This window comes from Mesoplodon mirus (genome assembly GCF_964341445.2).
Source record: "Mesoplodon mirus genome assembly, chromosome: 7".
Taxonomy (NCBI): Eukaryota; Metazoa; Chordata; class Mammalia; order Artiodactyla; family Ziphiidae; genus Mesoplodon; species Mesoplodon mirus.
In genome coordinates, this window is record NC_138983.1 from 98,676,071 (window position 1) to 98,696,303 (window position 20,233).

Sequence of the window (20,233 nt, forward strand, 5' to 3'; positions counted from 1 at the left end):
AGGACTTACAATAGAGGGGGGAGCTGGGGAGAAAGAACTCACTCAGATTGAGCCTTACTGTGTGCCAGGAAATGTGCTGGTTAATTGCTTAAGTTTACTGAGGAATAAGAAGAAACAGACAAGCTGGAAAACTAAACTTTGAACAGTCTTTTCAATACCTCTTTAAAAAAGAGCTGGAAATATGTGGTTCTAAATATACATACACATATATATGCATTTGCAAATATAGTAATAATATAATTACATTGACATGGATCTGATAAATATACTAGACATTAACATATTATATATACAACGGATGCATATTACAAATTTTGCCTGTTTCTTCAACTGGAAAGTTTTCTTTTAAAACTGTGGACTGTTGGGAATTCCCTGGTGGTCCAGTGGTTAGGACTCAGTGCTCTCACTGCTGAGGGCCTGGGTTCAATTTCTGGTCAGGTAACTAAGATCCCACAAGTGCACGACGAGGCCAAAAAGCTAAATAAATAAAACTATGGAATGTCTTCCCTGAGTCACTTTTGAAGCAGAAATTTGGGATTTGTAGTCTGAAGCCTGCTGTAGCTAGAGAACTATTTATCTATCAAAGTTTCTCTAAGCAGCGTTTTACTACTTGTCTTATGATTGATTCCTTGGTCTTAAATCATTCTTCTCTGGAGATGCTGCTTTACTTTTATAAGTTGAAAGGTAAATTTGGTGCATGATGACAGTCTGGTGGGTTTTATTTGAGCATGTCATAACCTTTAAAACAACTTTCACTCTGAGTACATAGTGATGCTTATGCTAAAGTCTCAGTAAGCATACTGTCCAGGAAATTTGATTGTTTGCAAGTATCAGAAAACCAACTAAAACTAGCCTAGGCAAAAAAAAAAAAAAAAAAAAAGCTCATGGAACTGAAAAGGGCAAAAGCTGCAGCTTAGGCCCAGCTGGATCCAGGCGCCCAAATCATGGTCAGGAATCTGACTCTTTCTTCCCTGTTAGCTTCCCAATCTCAGACAGACTCTTGCCTCACCTGTAGGAAAGTAGCCACCAGCAGCCCCAGCATCCTACAAAGTAGCAGTTCCAGGGAAAGAGCCAGCATCTTCATTGGCAGTGGCTTGGATCACGTGGCTTCCCCTGAACCAATCACTGAGGCCAGGGGCCAGGAATGCTCTGATTGGCCAGGCCTGGTTTATGGTCTCACCCCTGGGGTGGATGGGTCAGAATTCTATGGACTCAGGATTGTCAGGGAAAGGGTGTCTTGCCTGCAAAAAAATTAAGGTGCCCATCCAAAAGATGGAAGAAATGGATGCGGGGGAGGCAAAAACAAAGAAGATGTCCATGACATTAGGAAGCATTCCTATTGCCTAAGTGGAGCCTTCCGAACGGGATTTGCTACTAGGGATGTGGGGGGGAGGAAAATGACGAATAATCCACTTTTCCATTGGAAAAGTCCCAGGCCAGTCTCCAAGGAAGCAGAGTTGCTCATTTCTCTCCTGTGGTGAACAGGTGTGATGAGAAGCTCAGAGTCGGGGCCTTAGTTGTCCATCCCCAAGAAGGGTGGTGTTTCCACATTCCTGGGACCTCTGAATAGGGCCCGTTGTTGAGGAGGATGTGGCTTTACTGTACTGGGGTTTGAGGAGCCGGCAACGGAGTGAATGACCAGAGAGCATGGTGCCCTTCAGAACAAAACCTGTTTCTTGTCAAGCTTTGTCATCTCCTACCTGACCTTATAGGATTTCCTCTACCCTGTGCTCTTACAGGTCCTGTGGGGACTTACTGATGTGATGAGAACTCCTGAGGCTGGGTGTTTTATATTAAAGGCGATTTCCCGAGACCAGTGAAGTGGAGGGCACGGGGCAGCAGGCAGCCTCAGGCTCGGCCTACGCAGCAAAAACTCACACAAAAGGACCCCTGAGGCTGTGTTGTCACCAGATGTCTACAGGCGATGCAGATGACATCGGGGGAGGTGGAGACGGGAGCGCGGGCTGAACCCTTAGCATCCTGCTGAGACAGAACCCGGACCCGGCCAGGAACCGGGCCGCTTCCTGCTTCCTCTGGCAGACCACACCCTTTGTTACCAAATCAGAACCACGTTGCTTCTTCTCTGAACTTAGTTGATGATCATTCATTCATTCATTCATTCATTCCGTCTCTCTATCTGGCAAGACCGAATTGAAGCAGGCCAAGTCTACGGGTAGCAAAAGCTATTTGCAAAAATCCGGCTGTTTTCTCATTAGATTCTATTTCCCATTTTATGGACTGACCAGGAAGCTGATTAGAACTTGAAAGGAAAGGAAAAACCATAAGATTGAAGATTTACAAGAAAATGGGAAAATTAGATGGGCCAGATCTCCTTTAACACAGCTGGGAAAACCCCAAACGAATGGCTTTTCTGAATAGCTCAAAGGGACTTAATTCTTTTAAGTTCCAAAACCTAAAAATAATGTATAACTTGGCGGTTCTGTGTTCTAAATGTATAACCCTGATTTCTCACACTGAAACCCCGTACATGATTTACCCTTTTCTTGGGGACATAGAATTATTATCCGTCTCTGAGTTACGGTGACATCCCGGGACTTGTTGAGATAAAGGCCATTTGTCCTGGCACCATGTAGCCCCCTCTCCTGGCTTCTGAGTTCTACTGGCCATGTTTTCTAGTCTCCATTCTGCCTTTCCAGGTCCATGGCTCCTCCATGCTGCGGTCAGTGTGCCTGCTCGCCACCATCACCCCTACCCCCCAGGCCCTTCCATACTGTGGGAATTAAGCTCCACATCTATGTATGTTAAATTCTTCTGTAAGGAAGCCGGTCTCTTCTCCCTCCTTTATGTATTTACTCACTAATGTATCTATGTCAGTATGGACCCATGTATACTGATTTTACACTTTGAGTTATAATCCAATACTCATTAACTATTACTTTGCTCAAATTCTTCCAGCCTTGGCCACTGGGGGCTCTTTCAGGTTGGTTGCTGTGTCCTTGAGCATCTCCCCACCTTTTCATTTTGGGCACTTCCTTACTCTCTGCTGTTACAAGATGTGCCAGGCTTATCATGTATTTTCCCCATCCCAGCCCCAGAATCAAAGTGCTTTTTATTTACACTATATTTGCCAACTGTTCAGCTCAGTCAGCGAACACCTACCATGAGTAGTAGGCACTCTGCTGGGTGCCAGCACAGCCAGCGATTGGCTGGTAAATATTTAATGACCAGCTCTCTGGAAAAAGTAAAGTACATGGATGCATAGCATAAGGTTTACTGATATAAAGAATGTGTAGCACAGTCTTTCCATGTAACAAGAAATGCAGTACTCTTTCTTGTAAATTCTATATAGCCAGCTGAGTCTCACAGAATGCTTTCATTGACTTTAGCCGAACTCTTGTATCCATAGCCAATTTCTCATTGCAGTTGACGAATGAGAGAGTTCCCAACCTGAGCACTCGTGGGTATTTTTGGATATTTTGGATTTATGAATAATACAAGTGAAAAAAGAAAGACGTTAGAACTTCACATGTTCATCAGTGACATGAGTGACTTTGTTGCTGCATCAGATAATAATTTTCAAATACTCGAAGAACGTTTCCTCAATTTTTTTTCTATTCATAACATAATGGCTAAGACACAACATGCTTTTGTATAATCTGCATTGTTAACATTTTCTCCATTACCATCTTAAGTCTAGGCAATCAACAAAACAAACAAAGAAACAAAATCAAACTCTACATGAACCAACATTATTAAACCTATTTATATAATTTTTAAAAATCAAGCCCTGATTTATAGCATTTCCTGATTTCTATCGTGTAATACGCCCTCCACGGTCAATTTCAAGCTCCCAATGACACATCCCTGAATACAGAGATGGAAAGAGAGGTGTGGTAACACATCACTGTGTAGCATTTCCAACAGACACATATAGTAGAGTGAAATAACCTCAAGAGCATAGGTAATAATAAACTAGAGTAAAATAATTAGGAAGGGGTGAGTTTTAAGTTTGTATCACCTTTGTTTCTGATATAATTTAATTGTAAATTTATGTAAGTTAATTCTTATTAATGGCTATGTTTATCAACCAGTTGGCAAAATTCCTGGACATTTAACAATCGGTTCTCGTGGGCGGGTACCAGCTGACCCCAGGACTCCTCTGGTACAGCAGTAAACATACCACAGGTCTTCCCAGATTGAGGCTGGGGTCCTCTGAGCTGCTTCCAGGGCGTGGCATGTACCAGATGAATAACACTTCCATAAGACAGTTGTCAGTGTTCCTAGAAAATCCCATTTCTAAGTAGCCCATGTGATGTCTTGTGGTTTTTCACACCATCTAATGTTCATTTCCTTTTTTTAACTCGGAAAATATCCTATCATTCACTAACCAATCGTCTAAGATCCGTTTGTGAGTATGGAAGGCAGGTAATAAATCATGACTTCGAGTAACCTAGAAGTCCTAAGAGCACAGGTATTGGAGTCCAATAGTGTCACCACTTCCTGGCTGTGAGACCTTGGGCAAGTCATTTAACCTCTCTGAGCTTCAGTTTCTTAATCCACACAATGAGGGGTAAAATGCCTCCTGCAAGATTATTCTGGAGATCAGATGAGACCACATGCATTAAGTGCCCAGCACAGTCTGTGGCACATCTGTGGCTTCTCTACACAGTGGCTCATAGCCGTTGTATTGTCCACAATTACTTACAAATGGCAGAGCACATAACAAGCTCTCCAAGGGCAAGGTCTAAGTTTCCACCTTCTCTGCAGGCTCCAGGGCTTCCTGGCAGAATTCATGTGTACTGTAGGCACTCGATGTGCAAACTACTTCGAATGTTTTTTAGGGTGTCCCGTTCAACTTATACTCTTTACAGGGTTAGAAGCAGATATTTGAGAAATAACACAAAGAACAAGTAGATAATTTGAAAGAAAATGGATAGTGACTTCTTGAGTAAATCATTGACCCGTGTTTTTTAAAGCTAATATAAATTCAGTCGTGGTGTGGTCGTGGTTAATCCAGGTGGTTGACAACTTGCTATTTTAAAGGTAGTATGGAAAAGAAATCAGGAGTATCACATATGCTATCTCAAAAACAAAACAAAAAAACCAACCATGGCAACATACCATATGGTCAGAGAACAGACACAAAGAAAGAGAAAAAGCATTAGTGTGTATTTTTAAACTAAAGTTTCTAAAAACAGACTTGGGGACTTCCCCGGTGACACAGTGGATAAGAACCCACCTGCCAATGCAGGGGACACAGGTTCGAGCCCTGGTCCGGGAAGATCCCACATGTTGCAGAGTAACAGCCCGTGCACCACAACTACTGAGCCTGCGCTCTAGAGCCCACGAGCCACAACTACTGAGCCCATGTGCCCCAGCTACTGCAGCCCATGTGCCTAGAGCCCACACTCCGAAACAAGAGAAGCCACCGCAAGGAGAAGCCCATGCACCACAACGAGGAGTAGCCCCTGCTCGCCGCAACTAAAGAAAGCCTGCACATAGCAACGAAAACCCAACACCGCCAAAAATAAATAAATTTAAATCTAAACTAAAAAAATAATAAGAACAGACTTGTTGATAACTGACATTGACCCCATGCTTCCTGTACAGCCCAGAGCTGGCTTTTAAATGTGAGTCTTTTTCTTATGTTTGCTTTTCTCCCTGCCTGTTTCATTGTAGTTACCATCAGCAATTTCTGAGAAAACCTTGACCGTCCCTGTGATAGAGCAAGCCGGCAAACTAGAGAAAACCCACTTTAACCATCCAACTAAAGCTACCCTCAACCAACACGCTTCAGAGAAAAAAAAAACACTTTATTTTTTAATTTTTAAACCCGAAGAGCTTGGAGTCTGCTGCATTTACACATCTTTGGCTCCTTCCCCATAGGGGCCCTATCGTTCGGGCTCTGTGTGCTGCAAGCGACAGAAACCAGCTCTAGCTGGCCTCAGGGATGGAGCACTTCAGGGTAGCACCCGAGCCAAGGCTCAAAACCAGCTTCCTTATTTTCCCCACCATGTTCACAGCAGCATAGTTACAATAGCCAAGAGGTAGAAACCATCCAAATGTCCGTGACGCTTAGTGGATAAACAAAATACACTCTAAACTGTATGATGGAATATTGTTTAGCCTTAAAAATGAAGGAAATTCTGACATGGATGAACCTTGAGGACATTATGCTAAGTGAAATACGCCAGTCACAAAAAGACAAGTACCATGTGATTTCACTTATTTGAGGTACTTGGTACTTAGAGTAGTCCAATTCATAGAGACAGAATGTTGGTCACGACGGCTGGGTGGCGGGGGGAATGGGGAGTTGTTGTCTAATGGTTAATAGAGTTTACGTTTTGCAAGACGAAAAAGTTCTGGAGATCCATCTCACAGAAATGTGAAAATACTTAACACCACTGAACTATTTACTTTAAAATGGCTAAGATGATAAATTTTATGTTGCAGGTTATTTACCACAATTTGAAAAATAAATAAACAGCTTCCCTCTCTCCATGCCTGGACTCCACTCCCTCATGCTGGCTGCATTCTGAAGTCCACCAGGTCACTCCAGATCCTGGTGTCCAGCCAAGTCTTCTTGGGTCTCCTTGGCTCTGATTGGATCACTTGCCCCACCACTGAACCAATCAGTATGTCCAGGGAGTGTGATTGGTTGATTGCTTAGCCCCGCCCACAGCAATGGGCCAACAGATTGGGAGGGAGATTCCTGGAATTCCAGAAGAGCCAGGTGGGTTGCGGCCTGTCCACTACGGCAGTGAACCACTTGAGGCATGAGATATGACCACTCCCTTCAGCACCCTGGCAGTTAGTGGGCAGTGAGGCACATCTACCTGAGCATCCCAGCACAAAAGGGAATTCCTCCACACTACCCGTGGTCTCTCGATTTGTTTTCTATCAGGCGGGGGTAAAACATATTCAAATTTCCCCCTTCCCACCTTCAGCCCTTTCATTCGATAAATCTTTATTAAATCGATGAGGAAAGGTTGTAGGAATGATTGAGGCAAGACAGCCCCAGAGGAGAGGACGGGAAGGGATCGGATGGATGGAGAAGTGAGTGCAAGGCAGGAGCAGGACACCTCAGCTTCTGAAAGGAGACAAAGGAAGAAAGCTTAGGTGGAGACCGAGGTGCCCACAGTGGAGAGAAATTCGAATCTTCACATAAGGTAACAGAGTTCTGGAACACTGCCAAGTCCGTTCCTGAAACAGGTTTCAACGGGGCCAGTGTCATCATAAATGCTGGGCCAGGTGTCACCAGGCAATTGGAGTTTGATTTTCCCGAACAGTGTTCTCCCTGACTCCAAAAAAGTCTTCAGGGGAATTCACCGGATTCTTGACTTGGCTGGGAAAGACTGTAGCTAAAAGACTGGTTTGGGAACCTGAGTGAGTGGAGAACCTTCCTCTTGAATACAATCCAGCTGGAGCTATAGGAAGTTCTGTCTGCCAGTGCTCCTATTTCGGAAGCATTCTGTCCTGTTTCTCATTACGTGTCTGCAGTCTGCAGAAAGAGAAACGTGACCGCCACAGGCGGCAAACCTTTGAACTTAGCTTCTTCCTTGAAAAGTGTGTTTTTTTCTGCCAAGAGACTGGGGGCGGGGCAGAGAAGGGAGAGAGAGACAGAGAGGGAAAGAGCTTTCCAGAACCCCAGTCCCACCACCCTCTCCACCACCACCTGAGCTTGGTGAAGTCCTTAACCTCTCCAAGCCTCATTTGTAAGCTAGGAATAAGGAGAGCTCCTCCCCTTCAGGGCTATCGCGAGAAATCGGTGAGTAATTACAGTAAATGGTAGCATTCACGATGTCACGGTTTAACCACTAGGCTCGGGGAGGGACGGCCACAACAGCATTAACCAAGACAAAGCCAGGTGTCAGCACCTCTCAGCATTTGCTTCTCCCGGTATAGATGGATTTTGATGTGCTCTCTAATGAAAGTAGCTACAGACATCTTCCGCTGGATCAGATGAAAAAAGGTTCCCTCAATAGATATTTATGGAGCGTCTGCCAAGAATCAGATGTGGCAGATGTTGAGGATCACAGGTTAATGAGCCAGTTGGGGTGCGAGCCAGTTGGGGTGCCTGCCACCCCAGAGCTCTCGGCTTCGGGGAACAGGTGGAATGGGAGTGCCAGGGAGACACACAGTGTGGACGTGTGTGTCCTGGAGAGCTGGGCTTGAATCTCGGAGATGTGTTCATTCATTCTTTCAACCAGTATTTAAGGACCTACTGTGTATGTGCCAAGGGTTTATTCTAGGAGCTGAGGATACGGTGCTGAGCAAGGTAGACAAAAAGCTGTCAGCCTCTCAGAGCTCAGAGGTGGCGTTGTACCAGCTCAGATGCTCACTGCCAAATCTGTGATCCTGGGAAAGTCACTAGGTCTTGCTCAGCCTCGGGCTCGTCACAGAGCATCAGGGGTATTAAATGAGGTAATGCATGTGAATCTCTTGACTGGGTGCCTGGCACGAAGGCTGCACCCAATAAATGGTGGTGCGATAGTGTGCAAGGTGACCTATGGTGGGGACCAACATCCCAAATTTGGGGAGTCTGGGAGGGCTTCCTGGGAGAAGTGACTTATACGCCGAAATGTAGGGCAGCAATTATGTCGCCGGGACAGAAAGGTGAAGACCACCCCAGCTGCTCGTAACCTCCCCTGACCCTCTTGTCTGCCCCTGCAGGTCTCCTTCCCATGGGTGAGGGGCCCAGCACCTTGGCCAAGGCCACAGCCACCTTGGGCCACCCAGCAACTGAACCAGTCACCCTCACCAACACAGACCCCCTTCTACCCGGGCATCTGGACAGCGCCAGTGCAGAGGAGCTGGTCGCAGGGGTCCCCCGAGCCCCCCATGGTCCCACCAGCCTCCCACAGGCAGCCCATGAGTGCCAGCAAGAAGATGTTCTCCTTCGAGGTGGACAGAGCCGCCCACAGCGTTCCCATCATCAGGCAAGGTACTCATGGGCGCTTCCTTGGTGGCTTAGGGGAGGGGCTTTTGCTAGGAGGATGGGTCTCAGTTTCTGCTTTCCCCTTTTTTTAAAAATTTTTATTGAGGTGCAGTTGATTTACAGTGTTGTGTTAGTTTCAGGTATGCAGCACACTGAATCTGTTCAACATATACATGTATCCACTCTTTTTTAGATTCTTTTCCCATATAGACCATTACAGAGTATTGAGGAGAGTTCCCTGTGCTATCCAGTAGGTCGTCCTTAGTTATCTCCTTTATTTATAGTATTGTGTATGTCAATCCCTCTCTTCCAATTTATCCCTCCCCCCTCTTATTCCCGGTAACGATAAGTTTATTTTCTACATCTGTAACTCTATCTCTGTTTTGTAGATAAGTTCATTTGTACCTTTTTTTAGATTCCACATATAAGCAATATGGTATGATATTTGTCTTTCTCTGGCCTTTGCTTATGTTCTCTGGTTCTGAAGTAGAACATAATCAAATGTGAAAAAATTGGGATAAGCAGAAAGTTAGAAAACAGTAAAAGATAAGCTGTCACCCTTATCACCAGAATTCTCCCTGTTGACTTTTTGGTACAAACTCCTCCAAGACTGTGGTCTGCCCATCTGCACACATCAGTACCTCTGTGGTGAGTGTGTGTGTGTGTGTGTGTGTGTTTGTACATATATATGAATATATATGAATGTGTATCAGAATCTAAATTTATATACTTCGACTCAGATGTACAGACATATTGGTAACTGAAATCCCTCTTGCCTTAAGAGGTTTTTAAATATCTTATTACCATTTTACAGGTAAGAGGAGACTGAGGCTTATGGAGAAAATTACTTCTCCGGAGGTTATGTATTCAATCTAATCTAATCTAACGCTTTTCAGTCAAATTTAAGGCTGGTTATCTCAGTGACTGTCACTCACAGCCTGGTCACTTTGGGAACACACAGCCATCAGGGTTTCCTTCTCCCCCCTCCCCCCGAGAAGGCCTCATGGCATTTGGGGAGGAGACTTCCTGTCTGTCACCATCCTCTCGGCCTTGCCAGCCTTACTGGCAGAGTAGCTGGCTCGACTTAGTCCCTGGCATGATTTGCAGGTTTCTTCTGTGGCCACTGGTGTGAAGGTCCCATTCTCTGTTTTCTGCATCCCAGCCCCAGACCCCTCTGAGTCCCCAGGTCTCTCGATGCCTCCACACCCTTCCCTGGTCTCACTCAGGACCACTCACCTAGTCACTTCCCTCAGCCATTCAAATAATAGTTATTATTCTGAAATATACAGACTAAGGGGCAAATGAAAGGTATCTCTGCAGTTTACATAATCATCATCATCATCTAAGGAATGCTCATGTACCTACGACCCAAGTTAAGAAATTACTCAGCCATTTCCCCCCAGCATTTTAATGTGAAAACTTTCAAACATACAGCAAAGCAAAAAGAATTTTACAGAGACAGCTCTCCTCCTAATTCTACCGCTAACACTTTGCTGTACTCTTTATTACATTTCTGTCTACCCATCCTTCTTGTCCTGCATTAATCCATCTTATTTTTTGGATGCATTTCAAAATAAATAGCACACATCTGTAGTCCTCCCCCTAAATGCTTTAGCACATATACCATTAACTAGAATTCAACATTTTTGTCTCCTTCATGTAAAATGAACACACAATGTGTATTAGTTATCATGATTGCATAACAAATTCTCCCCAAACGTAGCAGCCTAAAGCAAAAATCAAACATGTGTTATCATCTATACGGTTTCTGTGGGTCAGGAATTTGGCAGCAGCTTAGCAGGACGGCTGTGGCTCAGGGTCCCTCGTAAGGCTGCAGTCATCTGAAGGCTTGACCTGGGCCGCAGGATCCACTTCCAAGATGGCGTGCTCACATGGCTGTCAGCAGGAGGCCCCGGCTCCTCACCACATGGGCCTCCCCAGAGAGTGGCTCGAGCATTCCCATGACACGGCAGCTGCTCCTCCTGAGCAAGTGATCCTGGAGGACAAGATGGAAGTGGCAACATCTCTTGTGACTAAGCCTCAGAAGTCATGCTCTGTCATTGCTGCAATATCCTGCTGGTTACACAGGGCGTCACCCTCCAGTGTGGGAGAAGACTACACATGGGCCTGAAGACCAGGAGGTGGGGATTATCAGCAGTCATCTTGGAGGCCGGCTACCACAGCCTGCCCTCGGGTCCTCAATGATTCACACTCCTCCTCCTCTCTCCCGAGGCCCCCCAAAATCTCACCCCAGTAACAGCATCGGCTCAAATTCCAGAATCTCATCTAAATCAAGTCCAGGTACAGATGGGGCTCATGGGTGTAGTACCTTACATTCAGCTCATCAAGTACTACTTCCAGAAATCTGAAGACCTCTGAACAAAGGGTCTGTCCCTCATACACCCAGCATATATTGGTGGGACAGACATAGCATAACTGCTACATACACTCCTCTTGTTCCAAAAGAAGAAAAACAGGAAACACACAGGAGTCACTGGCCCAAAGCAGTTCTGAAGTCCAGCTGGGAAAATATCGGCAGTTCCTTGATTGGGCTTCAGTCCAACTCTTGTCCAGAAATGACTTTCCAGGGCTCTTGGGTCTGCCCGCTGGTCCCTGAGTTCCGCCTTCGGAGTCGTCCTCCCTTTCCTATGAAAGGTGTCCCATGGATGTGGCTGCATAGTTTTATAGCCTGCTTCCTGCCTGTAGAAGCTTGGTTGTCCAGACGCTTCTTTGACTTTTGTGGGTCTCTGTCAGTCTGAGTTGGCAGTGCTTCTTATTGGGGTTCATCCTATTAGGCAAAAACCACGCCCACAGACTTTTTTGGACCCAAGCCCTTCCACCATGGACTTCTTCAAAGACTGACAAAGGACAGAAGCTTCTTAGAAGCCCAGTTCTTTGACCGAAGGGTTCTTCTGGACACTGCCCTGGATCTGTATTCTTAACAAAGGATTTTACAACCACACCCTCAGCTTCTTCTCTAGACTGTGTTTTCTTGAGAGTGCCCTTGATTTGATCTTTGCCCAGAACCTGTTTCTTACATTTCATTTGCCACCTGGAGAGGCAGGGAATTTTCAAGCCCAGAACATTGCCCTGGTTTAACAGCCCTTCCTTTAACTGTCTCTCCCCCTCACATTTCACTATAAGTAGCAAGAAGTAACCAGGCAGCACCTTCCAAGACTCTGTCTGGGACTCTCTCTAGCTAGACCATTCAGCCTCATCACAAACATTTTCTACCTTCCTCATGACCACAGGCAACGTGTTAGGAACCCTTCTGCCACCACCTGACAAGGATCCCTTAACCCCAGTAACATTTTCCTCACTTTCCTGGAACCCTTCCCTCACTGCCTCCTCAAAGGCCATCGGGCTTCTACTAAGACTATTCACGCTTTCTCAAAGACCCTTGGCCAAAGTCCTCCAGCTTCTGGCCACTGTTCCATCCCAAACCACTCCACATTGTAGGGTTTTTGTTAAAGTTTCCACCACTCCTGGTGCCCAAACCTGTATTTGCTACTTATTGTTGCATAACAAATTACTGCAGGATGTAATGGCCTAAAACAACAGTAAACATTTATTATCTCATAGTTTCTCTGCGTCAGGAAGTTGGGAATGGCTTAGCTGGGGGATTCTTGCTCAGGATTTTTCATGAAGTTGCAGTAATGGTGTTGGCTGGGGCTGTGGTCCTCCGGAGGCTTGTCTGGGGCTGGAGGACCCACCTCTAGAATGGTTCACTCACATGGCTTTTGGTAAGAGGCCTCAGTTCTTCACTAAGTGCACCTCTCCATACGTTGCTTGAGTATCCTCAAGCTGCCAGCTCCTCCAGACAAGTGGTCCTAGAGAGTGAGGAAGAAGCTGCAATGCCTTTTATGATCTAACCTCAGGAATCAAACTGTGTCATTTCTGCAATATCCTTGGTTCCATAGAGAAGCTTTGTTACGGACTGAATTGCATTCCCCCAAAATTCATATGCTGAGGCCTCAATCCCAATATCGCAGAATGTGACCATATTTGGAGATAGTGTATTGAAATAGATGAGTAAGTTCAAATGAGATGATTGGGTGGGCCCTAATCCAAGGGCTGGTGTCCTTGTAAGAAGAGAGAGAGAGACGCCAGGGATGCACGTGCACAGAGAAAAGGGCATGTGAGGACACAGCAGGAAGGTGGCCGTCTGCAAGCCAAGGAGAGAGGCCTAACCCTGCCCACACCTTGATCTTGGACTGCCAGCCTCCAGAACTGTGAGAAAATGAATTTCTTTTGTTAAGACCTCCTGTGGTGTTTTGTTATGGCAGCCCAAGCTAACTAACATAAAGTCCATCCAGTATTGCAGAGGATGATGCAGGGGTCTGAATACCAAGAGACAAGAAGCAGTGGGGCCATCTTGGAGACTGCCTACCACACCCTGAAAGGTGTAGATCTTGAATGTGTTCACTGAGTTTTGCCAGTCGTGCACACCTATGTAACCCGAATTCCTATCAAGATATAGAACATTACCATCACCCCAGAAAGTTCCCTCATGTCCCTCCCCAGTCAATTCCCAGCCCCAGGCCCCAGAGGCACCCACTCTTCTGAATTCTTTTCCCGCCATGGATTAGATATTCCTGTTCTAGAATCTCAAGTACACAGAACCATGTAGTACATGTTCCTTTGTGGAAGGCTTTTTTCACTCAGCATAGTGTTTCTGAGATTCATTCATTTTGTTGTATGCATCATGTTCTGTCTTATGAACATATATACAGGGTTTTTGGGGGTTTTTTTTAATGCGTCCTTTGGACACATGGCACATGGGCTGTTTCTTTTCTTTTTTTCACTCCGCCATTTAAATTTTTCCACTGTAATCACCGGTTTCTCCAGTGCCATGTTGAACTTGGGGCTTCTCTAAAGGACTTGGATTCCCCCTGGAGAAATGAAGGAAGAGTCGTATGGCTTAGAGTCCCTCACATCTACCTGGGCTCTATCTCCTCAGCCTCTCAGCCAGGTCTCATGTTTCCAAACGTTTGCCCTCATTCCCCTGACTCTCTCCCCATCCTCAGAAAGGGACTTTCATCTTCCCGTGTCATGGGGAGTCCCTTTCTGTCTGGGCCTCTCTACTCCACGCTTCAGAGAAAACTCTGTGCTCCAGTCCTCCATGCTGTCTCTTGACAGAAAACACCTCTTTTTAAGGGTTCTGAGAAAGCTCTTTCCTCTCTTAGCAAAGCTGGGCCCTTCCAATTAAATTGGTTTACTGTTAGACTGTCACCTTGCTTTAGACTTGAAAAATTCTATTTGAAAACCCAAAGCCAAGGATTTATTTACTGCAGATCAGGTCAGGGTTTCTCAATCTTGGCACAGTGACAGGTGGGTCGCATAACTCCTTGTTGTAGGATCTGTCCTGTCCACTGTAGGGTGTTTAGCAGCATCCCTGACTCCTACCCACCAGAGATACCAGTAGCAACACCACCACCACCCCCCCTAACTGTGGTTCTCAAAAATGTCTCCAGACGTTGTCAAAAGTCAGAACATCGTTTTGCCTGGGGGAAAACTCACCCTGTTCTAGTTAATACTCATCCTTCCTGTACCACAAGGCAATAAAACGTCAGCTCCAAGGCCAAATCTTAATGGCAAGAGCTCATGGGAGGTGGGGAAGAATTACTGAGAAAAGAAAATATGTGGAGTGACTTATTAAAATAGCATCTTGATTCATATATATATATATATTTTTCACAATAATGGGATCATATGAACCTAACATAGGTAACCTTCTTTTTTTTTCCTTTTTTGGCTGTGCCACTCAGCTTGCAGGATCTTTGTTCCCCAGCCAGGGATGGAACCTGTGCCCCCTGCAGTGGAAGCACAGAATCCTAACCACTGGACTGCCAAGGAATTCCCTACCTGATTTTTAAAATTCAATAATATGTCATAAACATCTTCCCACTTCAATACATTGACTACATAGTCGTTAAAAGCATAGGCTCTGAATCCAACAAACTTAGGTTCATCCCTTGACTCTACCACTTACCAGCTGTGTGTCCTTGAGCAGATGACTTGACGTCTCTGTGCCTCATACCTCTCACGTATAAAATGGAGATGGGAATAATAATGCCTATCTCACTGGGTTGTTATGAAGACGAAATCGTATCCTGCGTGTAAGTGCTGAGCGCAGCGCCAGGTGCATAGCGAACATTCAGTAAATATTAAAATATTTAATATTTTAATATTTAAATTTTAATATTTTAATAATTTTAATATTTAAATTTTAAATATTAAAATTTAAAAATTAAGTTATTACCTAACCATGATTGTTATTTAACTTTTATCTACAACTTACAATGTCTGAAAGACACAGTTAAGGTGCACACATACTGCCCCTGCTGCAGACTGGTGATTATTGGAGCGCACCAGGACAGCTGGGGGTTGTTAAAATATTAAAGTAACTTCCCTGCCCTTTGGCCAACAGCTCATGCCCGAAAATTCTTAAAGTGCCTGCGTCCCCATATCCGCCTTCCCACCGCCCCAGCCCTCCCGACCCTCCCTGGGGCTTCTCCCCACTGGGACCTCCGAAGGATCCGGCAGCTAGAGTTAAGCCGGTTTGGTCATACATGGCCCTTAGGTTCTTTCTGATAAATAACAGCAGCCGGTAAAGAAGTTTGGGGCAGGTGAGGGGTAACTGCTCCAGCACCTCCCTGCCTGGGTGTAAGGAAAGCGAGTCTCAGAGCAAATTCTAGCCCCACAAAGACTTTCGGTAAACACACCTTCCCTAATAAAGGGACCCCATCGATCAGCCTGTTCTGTAAATTTTATGAAGTCCCCCCTCCGGCCATCATCTTGCGGGGAAGGGTCCCTCAAGACAGCCACGACAGGGTTGCAGAGGCAGCCGGAGTCACCCCTAGAGATGGCATCAGATGCCAGAACTCTAAGCTGAGACTGGACAGGGGCCCATTTAGGGTCAGACCCCGTGGCCCTCCCTGGGGACACAGGCCAGGCAGTACCTTCCTCCAGTGGGAGCCGATTTCTTGAGGAATCTGAAAACAGATCAAGTCTTCCTCCTGAAAATTCAGTTTCCAAATTGAGATACACAATCAGTGTAAAATAAACCCCAGATTTCAAAGGCTTCATGCCTCGAAGAAAAAGAATATAAAATATCTCCATATTTTTTGTCGATTACGTGTTGAAATGATGTTTTTTTAATGTATTGGGTTAAATCAAATTGACCATTAAAAAATTCATCTCTCCTTTTTACCTTTTTAACGTGACTACGAGAAAATTGAAAATTGCATTCTGTAGCTCCCTTTATTTCTCTATCAGGCACTGCTGCTATAGTCAGTTAGGACTTAGCTGCTCAGGATCCAAGAGAGTCAGATGGGGGCAGTGAGCTTCAAATAAAAGTTTTCTAATCATGGACCTAGTTGGGGAGGTGGAGGGAGAGAAAATGGGCAGCTGCTGAAGTTCCAGGCCCTTCTGTTCCTCGTGCCCCAGGAAACACTGTGGCCAGGGCTGCTCATTCAACACGCAAGGCTGTGCATTCTCCGGGCACCACAGGCCATCAGCTATGTCCACTAGAGGTTCTGGGGTCCACAAAGAGGTTTGAGACCTGGCTGGGGGGCAGGAATCTTTGACTCTAAAATGCATAAATAAAAAATACAGAAGCAAAATGAATAAATGATGAATGTCCACAAACATGACAGTGTGTGCTTCATTCATCATTAATGTTAATACTCATTAAAGTTTCATCACCACTGAAAACAATTTGTTCAGCTTCTCACTTCACAGGAAGATAAGAATGTGCAGTGACTGTCCAGAAACCATAGTCACTTGGAAATTTAAAATACGCTGCTTGGGCCCAAGTGGTTTCACAAGTAGAATTATAGAAATCTTTACAAACGTTTCTACACCAAGAAAATGGTTTCTACACCATTCAGTGTTGATGTGAGTGAATTGCGAGATGTCTGATGTGATACAGAGTGGGGCCCCCAAACACAATGCCATACTCCCCGAAAGTCATATAAACAGGCCTTGTAATATTGGGGTAAATAAGAAAAAAATTAGGAAAGCTTAAATGTCTATCAAGTGGATCCTAGTTAAACACGTTTGGCACACTTGGACAATGGACCACAATGCTACCCTTGAAAAGAACCCAGTACAGCCTCAAATACTGACATGGGAAGATGTTTTTCATATTGTTAGCTGAAAAGTAAGCTGGATAAGAATCTCTGACATGTAAATGCATTTTTGTTTTTTGAGAAGATATGACTGCAATAAAAAATATATAGCTAATGTTTAGTGCTAAATGCTCTACTTGAGGGGTCAGCAAACTTTTCCTGTAAAGAGCCAGATAGTAAATACTTTAGGATTTGTGGGTCACATGGTCTGTGCTGCAACTAGTCAGCTCTGCCTTTGTAGCTGGGAAGCAGCCATAAATAATATGTAAATCAATCACTGTGGCTGTGTTGCAATAAAACTTTATTTACAAAAATAGGCAGGGGGCTTCCCTGGTGGCGCAGTGGTTGAGAGTCTGCCTGCCGATGCAGGGGACATAGGTTCGTGCCCCGGTCCGGGAAGATCCCACATGCCGTGGAGCGGCTGGGCCCGTGAGCCACGGCCGCGGAGCCTGTGCTCCACAACAGGAGACACCACAACAGTGAGAGGTCCGCGTACCACAAAAAAAAAAAAAAAAAAAAAAAAAAATAGGCAGAAGGCCAGATTTGGCCGCAGGGCCATAGTTTGCCAACCCCTGCTCTATATCATTATTCTATTTAATCTCCAGATAGCCCTTTATAGCAGAGACTATCAGTGATCCTAAATTATGTATGTGGAAACTAAGGCTTAGAAAGAGCAAATGACTTGCCCAAGGTCCTCAGCTCTTATGCGGCATAGAAAAAAGTCTGGAAAGAGACGCACCACAGTGCATCAGTGCAGTTAATGCTGGGGAAGAGAAATGAGGCAGCTCTTACCCTTTCCTGTCCTCCTGTAATGCTTTCAGTGCATAAGTCTCATGAATGTGAAGGTTAATCTGAAAATATTTTTTAAGACTTTGGGGAAACTCACAGTCTCCTCTGCATTCTCTGTTGATCTTGTGTGTTAGTGTGGACCAACGAGGCGGAACTGTCGGAACAATCAGTGGCCGAGGAAATTCCTGGGGCAGAGCCCTACAGAGAAATTTTTGTGGACCAGGACCTGGCCCAGTACGATAAGGTGAGGGGTCTCGGGGAAGCACAGAGCTACAGCAGCAAGAGGGACCATGGAGAGATTGCCACTGCCTCTTGTTCTCTGTGTCTCAAGGACTGTCCCTTTTTCCTACTTCCAAGAAACCACCTCTTCCTCCCAAGACATTCAGCCAGGTTTGGCCACTGCTCATTTTATCCCAAATAACATCTACAACTACAAGGTACTGAGCACCTACTGTGCGCTGGGCCATGTCCTGTGCACTTGACATTTATTAGCTCGTTAATCTTCACCATCTTCAAAATAGATTTTATCAGCCTCACTTTGCAGATGAGGAAACTGAAGCTCAGAGAGGTTCAGTGATGTGTTCACGGCTGCCCAATGCAAGGAGCAGTGTTAGGATTCAAAGCGAGGTCTGGTTAGCTTCTCAGCGGGTACTTCTAACTCCCACACAGTAATCACTTGGTCAACCTTCAGTGATGGGACAGTGACGCAAAAACACGTTCCTAGCAGGAGGAATTGAGCCCTGAAGTCAGGGAGGCCTGGGCCAAGAGACTCGTTAAAGAACCAGAGAGGTTTAAAGCAGGGATGCGAGCAGAACAGGTGGATTCAAGCCATCCTGGGAAGGGCCCAGGTCAATTTCTCCCCACTTAGACACGACTCGAAAGTTACTCTAAAAGAAGCAGTCTATAATATCTCGCTTTCCTTCAGGGCCAGGGCCTGCTCCTGCAGCAATTCTCAGAGTTTGTGAGGAGCAGACCTACCTGGGGTTCTTGTCAGACACGGAAATCCAAACCTTCAGGAGGCAGGGGGTTCCAACCCAGGCATCCTGGGACCAGACTCTGAAAAATGTTGCAGAAAGGCGAGAAGCCACACTCAGATTCTGTATTTATCACTGTGTAACAAGCCATCCCAAAACTTAGCGGCTTCAAACAGCAACTCATTATTCCCCAGAATCTATGGGTTGACCTGGAAGGTTCCTTTGCTCGCGTCCCCTGGCCTCACTCATGCGGCCTCAGTCAGCCGCTGGCTTGGCCAGTTTGGTGGTCCGTCTCCATTGGCCTCCTTCCCACATCTAGGGCCTCAGCCAGGATGCCTGGACTGGTGCGCCCCTTTGTGCATGTGGTTTTTCATCACAGCACGGTGGTCTCAGGGTTCCCAGGGGGCCAGAGCAGAAGCTGCACAGCCTGTAAGAACTTGCCTGGAGATCATGCAGCATCACTTCCACTCCATTCCGTTGGTTAAAGCAAGTCACGGGGCCAGCCCAGACTAGAGGGTGGGGAAATAGACTGGATGGCAAAACTGCAAAGTATTTGTTGCCATTTTTCAACCTGCCTCAATTTTAACTCGGAAATATAGTGCAACCACTATAATTTTTTCTATTTATAGAAAATGTTTATAAGCCATTTATCATTTTTTCTATTTATAATAGAAAGAATTCTTTCTCTTTATAAGTCGTTTATACCCTAACTTGCCAGGACTCCTTCAAGTGACAATAAACAAATTAGCTTGAGGGGGAGCATCGATTAGCTCAACTTATTGGAAAATTTAAAGGGCCACTAGCTTCAGGTATGGCTAGATCCAGGAGCTTGAATAGTGTCATCAGAACACCTCCCCACTACCAACCTCTCCCCTCTGTTTCCCTCAGAGTCTGGCTTTCTACATAAGGCTGGCTTTGTGCGTCAGAAAAGACAAACTCAGGCAAACAAGCCTACATATTTAAAGTTTATGATCCAAAAGAAGGCAAGATCCTCTCCCTCTGTAATCGATGTGTGAAATCTCTGATTGACCAGCTTGGGCCACATGCACATGGGGAGGTGGGACAGGAAGGAGCAGGGCACATGACTGACAATCCTACCCAGACCCCATGGAAGGAGGAACGCTCCCTCCAGAAGGGCAAAGGGACCCTCAGCAGGAAAGCAGAACCCACAGCTGTCCACTGCCCTCTGCAAACTTCTTATATTCCAGCACTGTCACGGGGCCTGGCACTTAGTTGCTGCCCTATGAATGTTTGTTGCATGAAAAATGAATAAGCACCTGGCTGATCATAACAGGGTGAAACAGGGGAAACTGCCCAGGAATAGGGAATATGTCTGATGCTCTCTCTTGAAGTTTTGCCACCAACTTTCACAAGGACCCAAAGGAAGGCCCCTGGCAGCAGCTGGCAATGTCAGACAGGCTTTCTCATGAGCGAGACCC

The 20,233-nt window shown here is 45.5% G+C and overlaps 1 protein-coding gene across 1 annotated transcript in view; it reads left to right on the forward strand.

Annotated features, from left to right (window-relative positions):
* LOC309808900 (forkhead-associated domain-containing protein 1-like) overlaps positions 1-20,233 on the forward strand; it is a gene marked incomplete at both ends in the record, with an annotated part of 100,598 nt that overhangs the window by 26,552 nt on the left and 53,813 nt on the right. The window contains 2 exons of the mRNA XM_082629471.1: positions 8,635-8,905; positions 17,955-18,064. Coding sequence (XP_082485597.1) covers positions 8,635-8,905; positions 17,955-18,064 — 381 coding nt within the window. The remainder of the gene's footprint in view (positions 1-8,634; positions 8,906-17,954; positions 18,065-20,233) is intronic.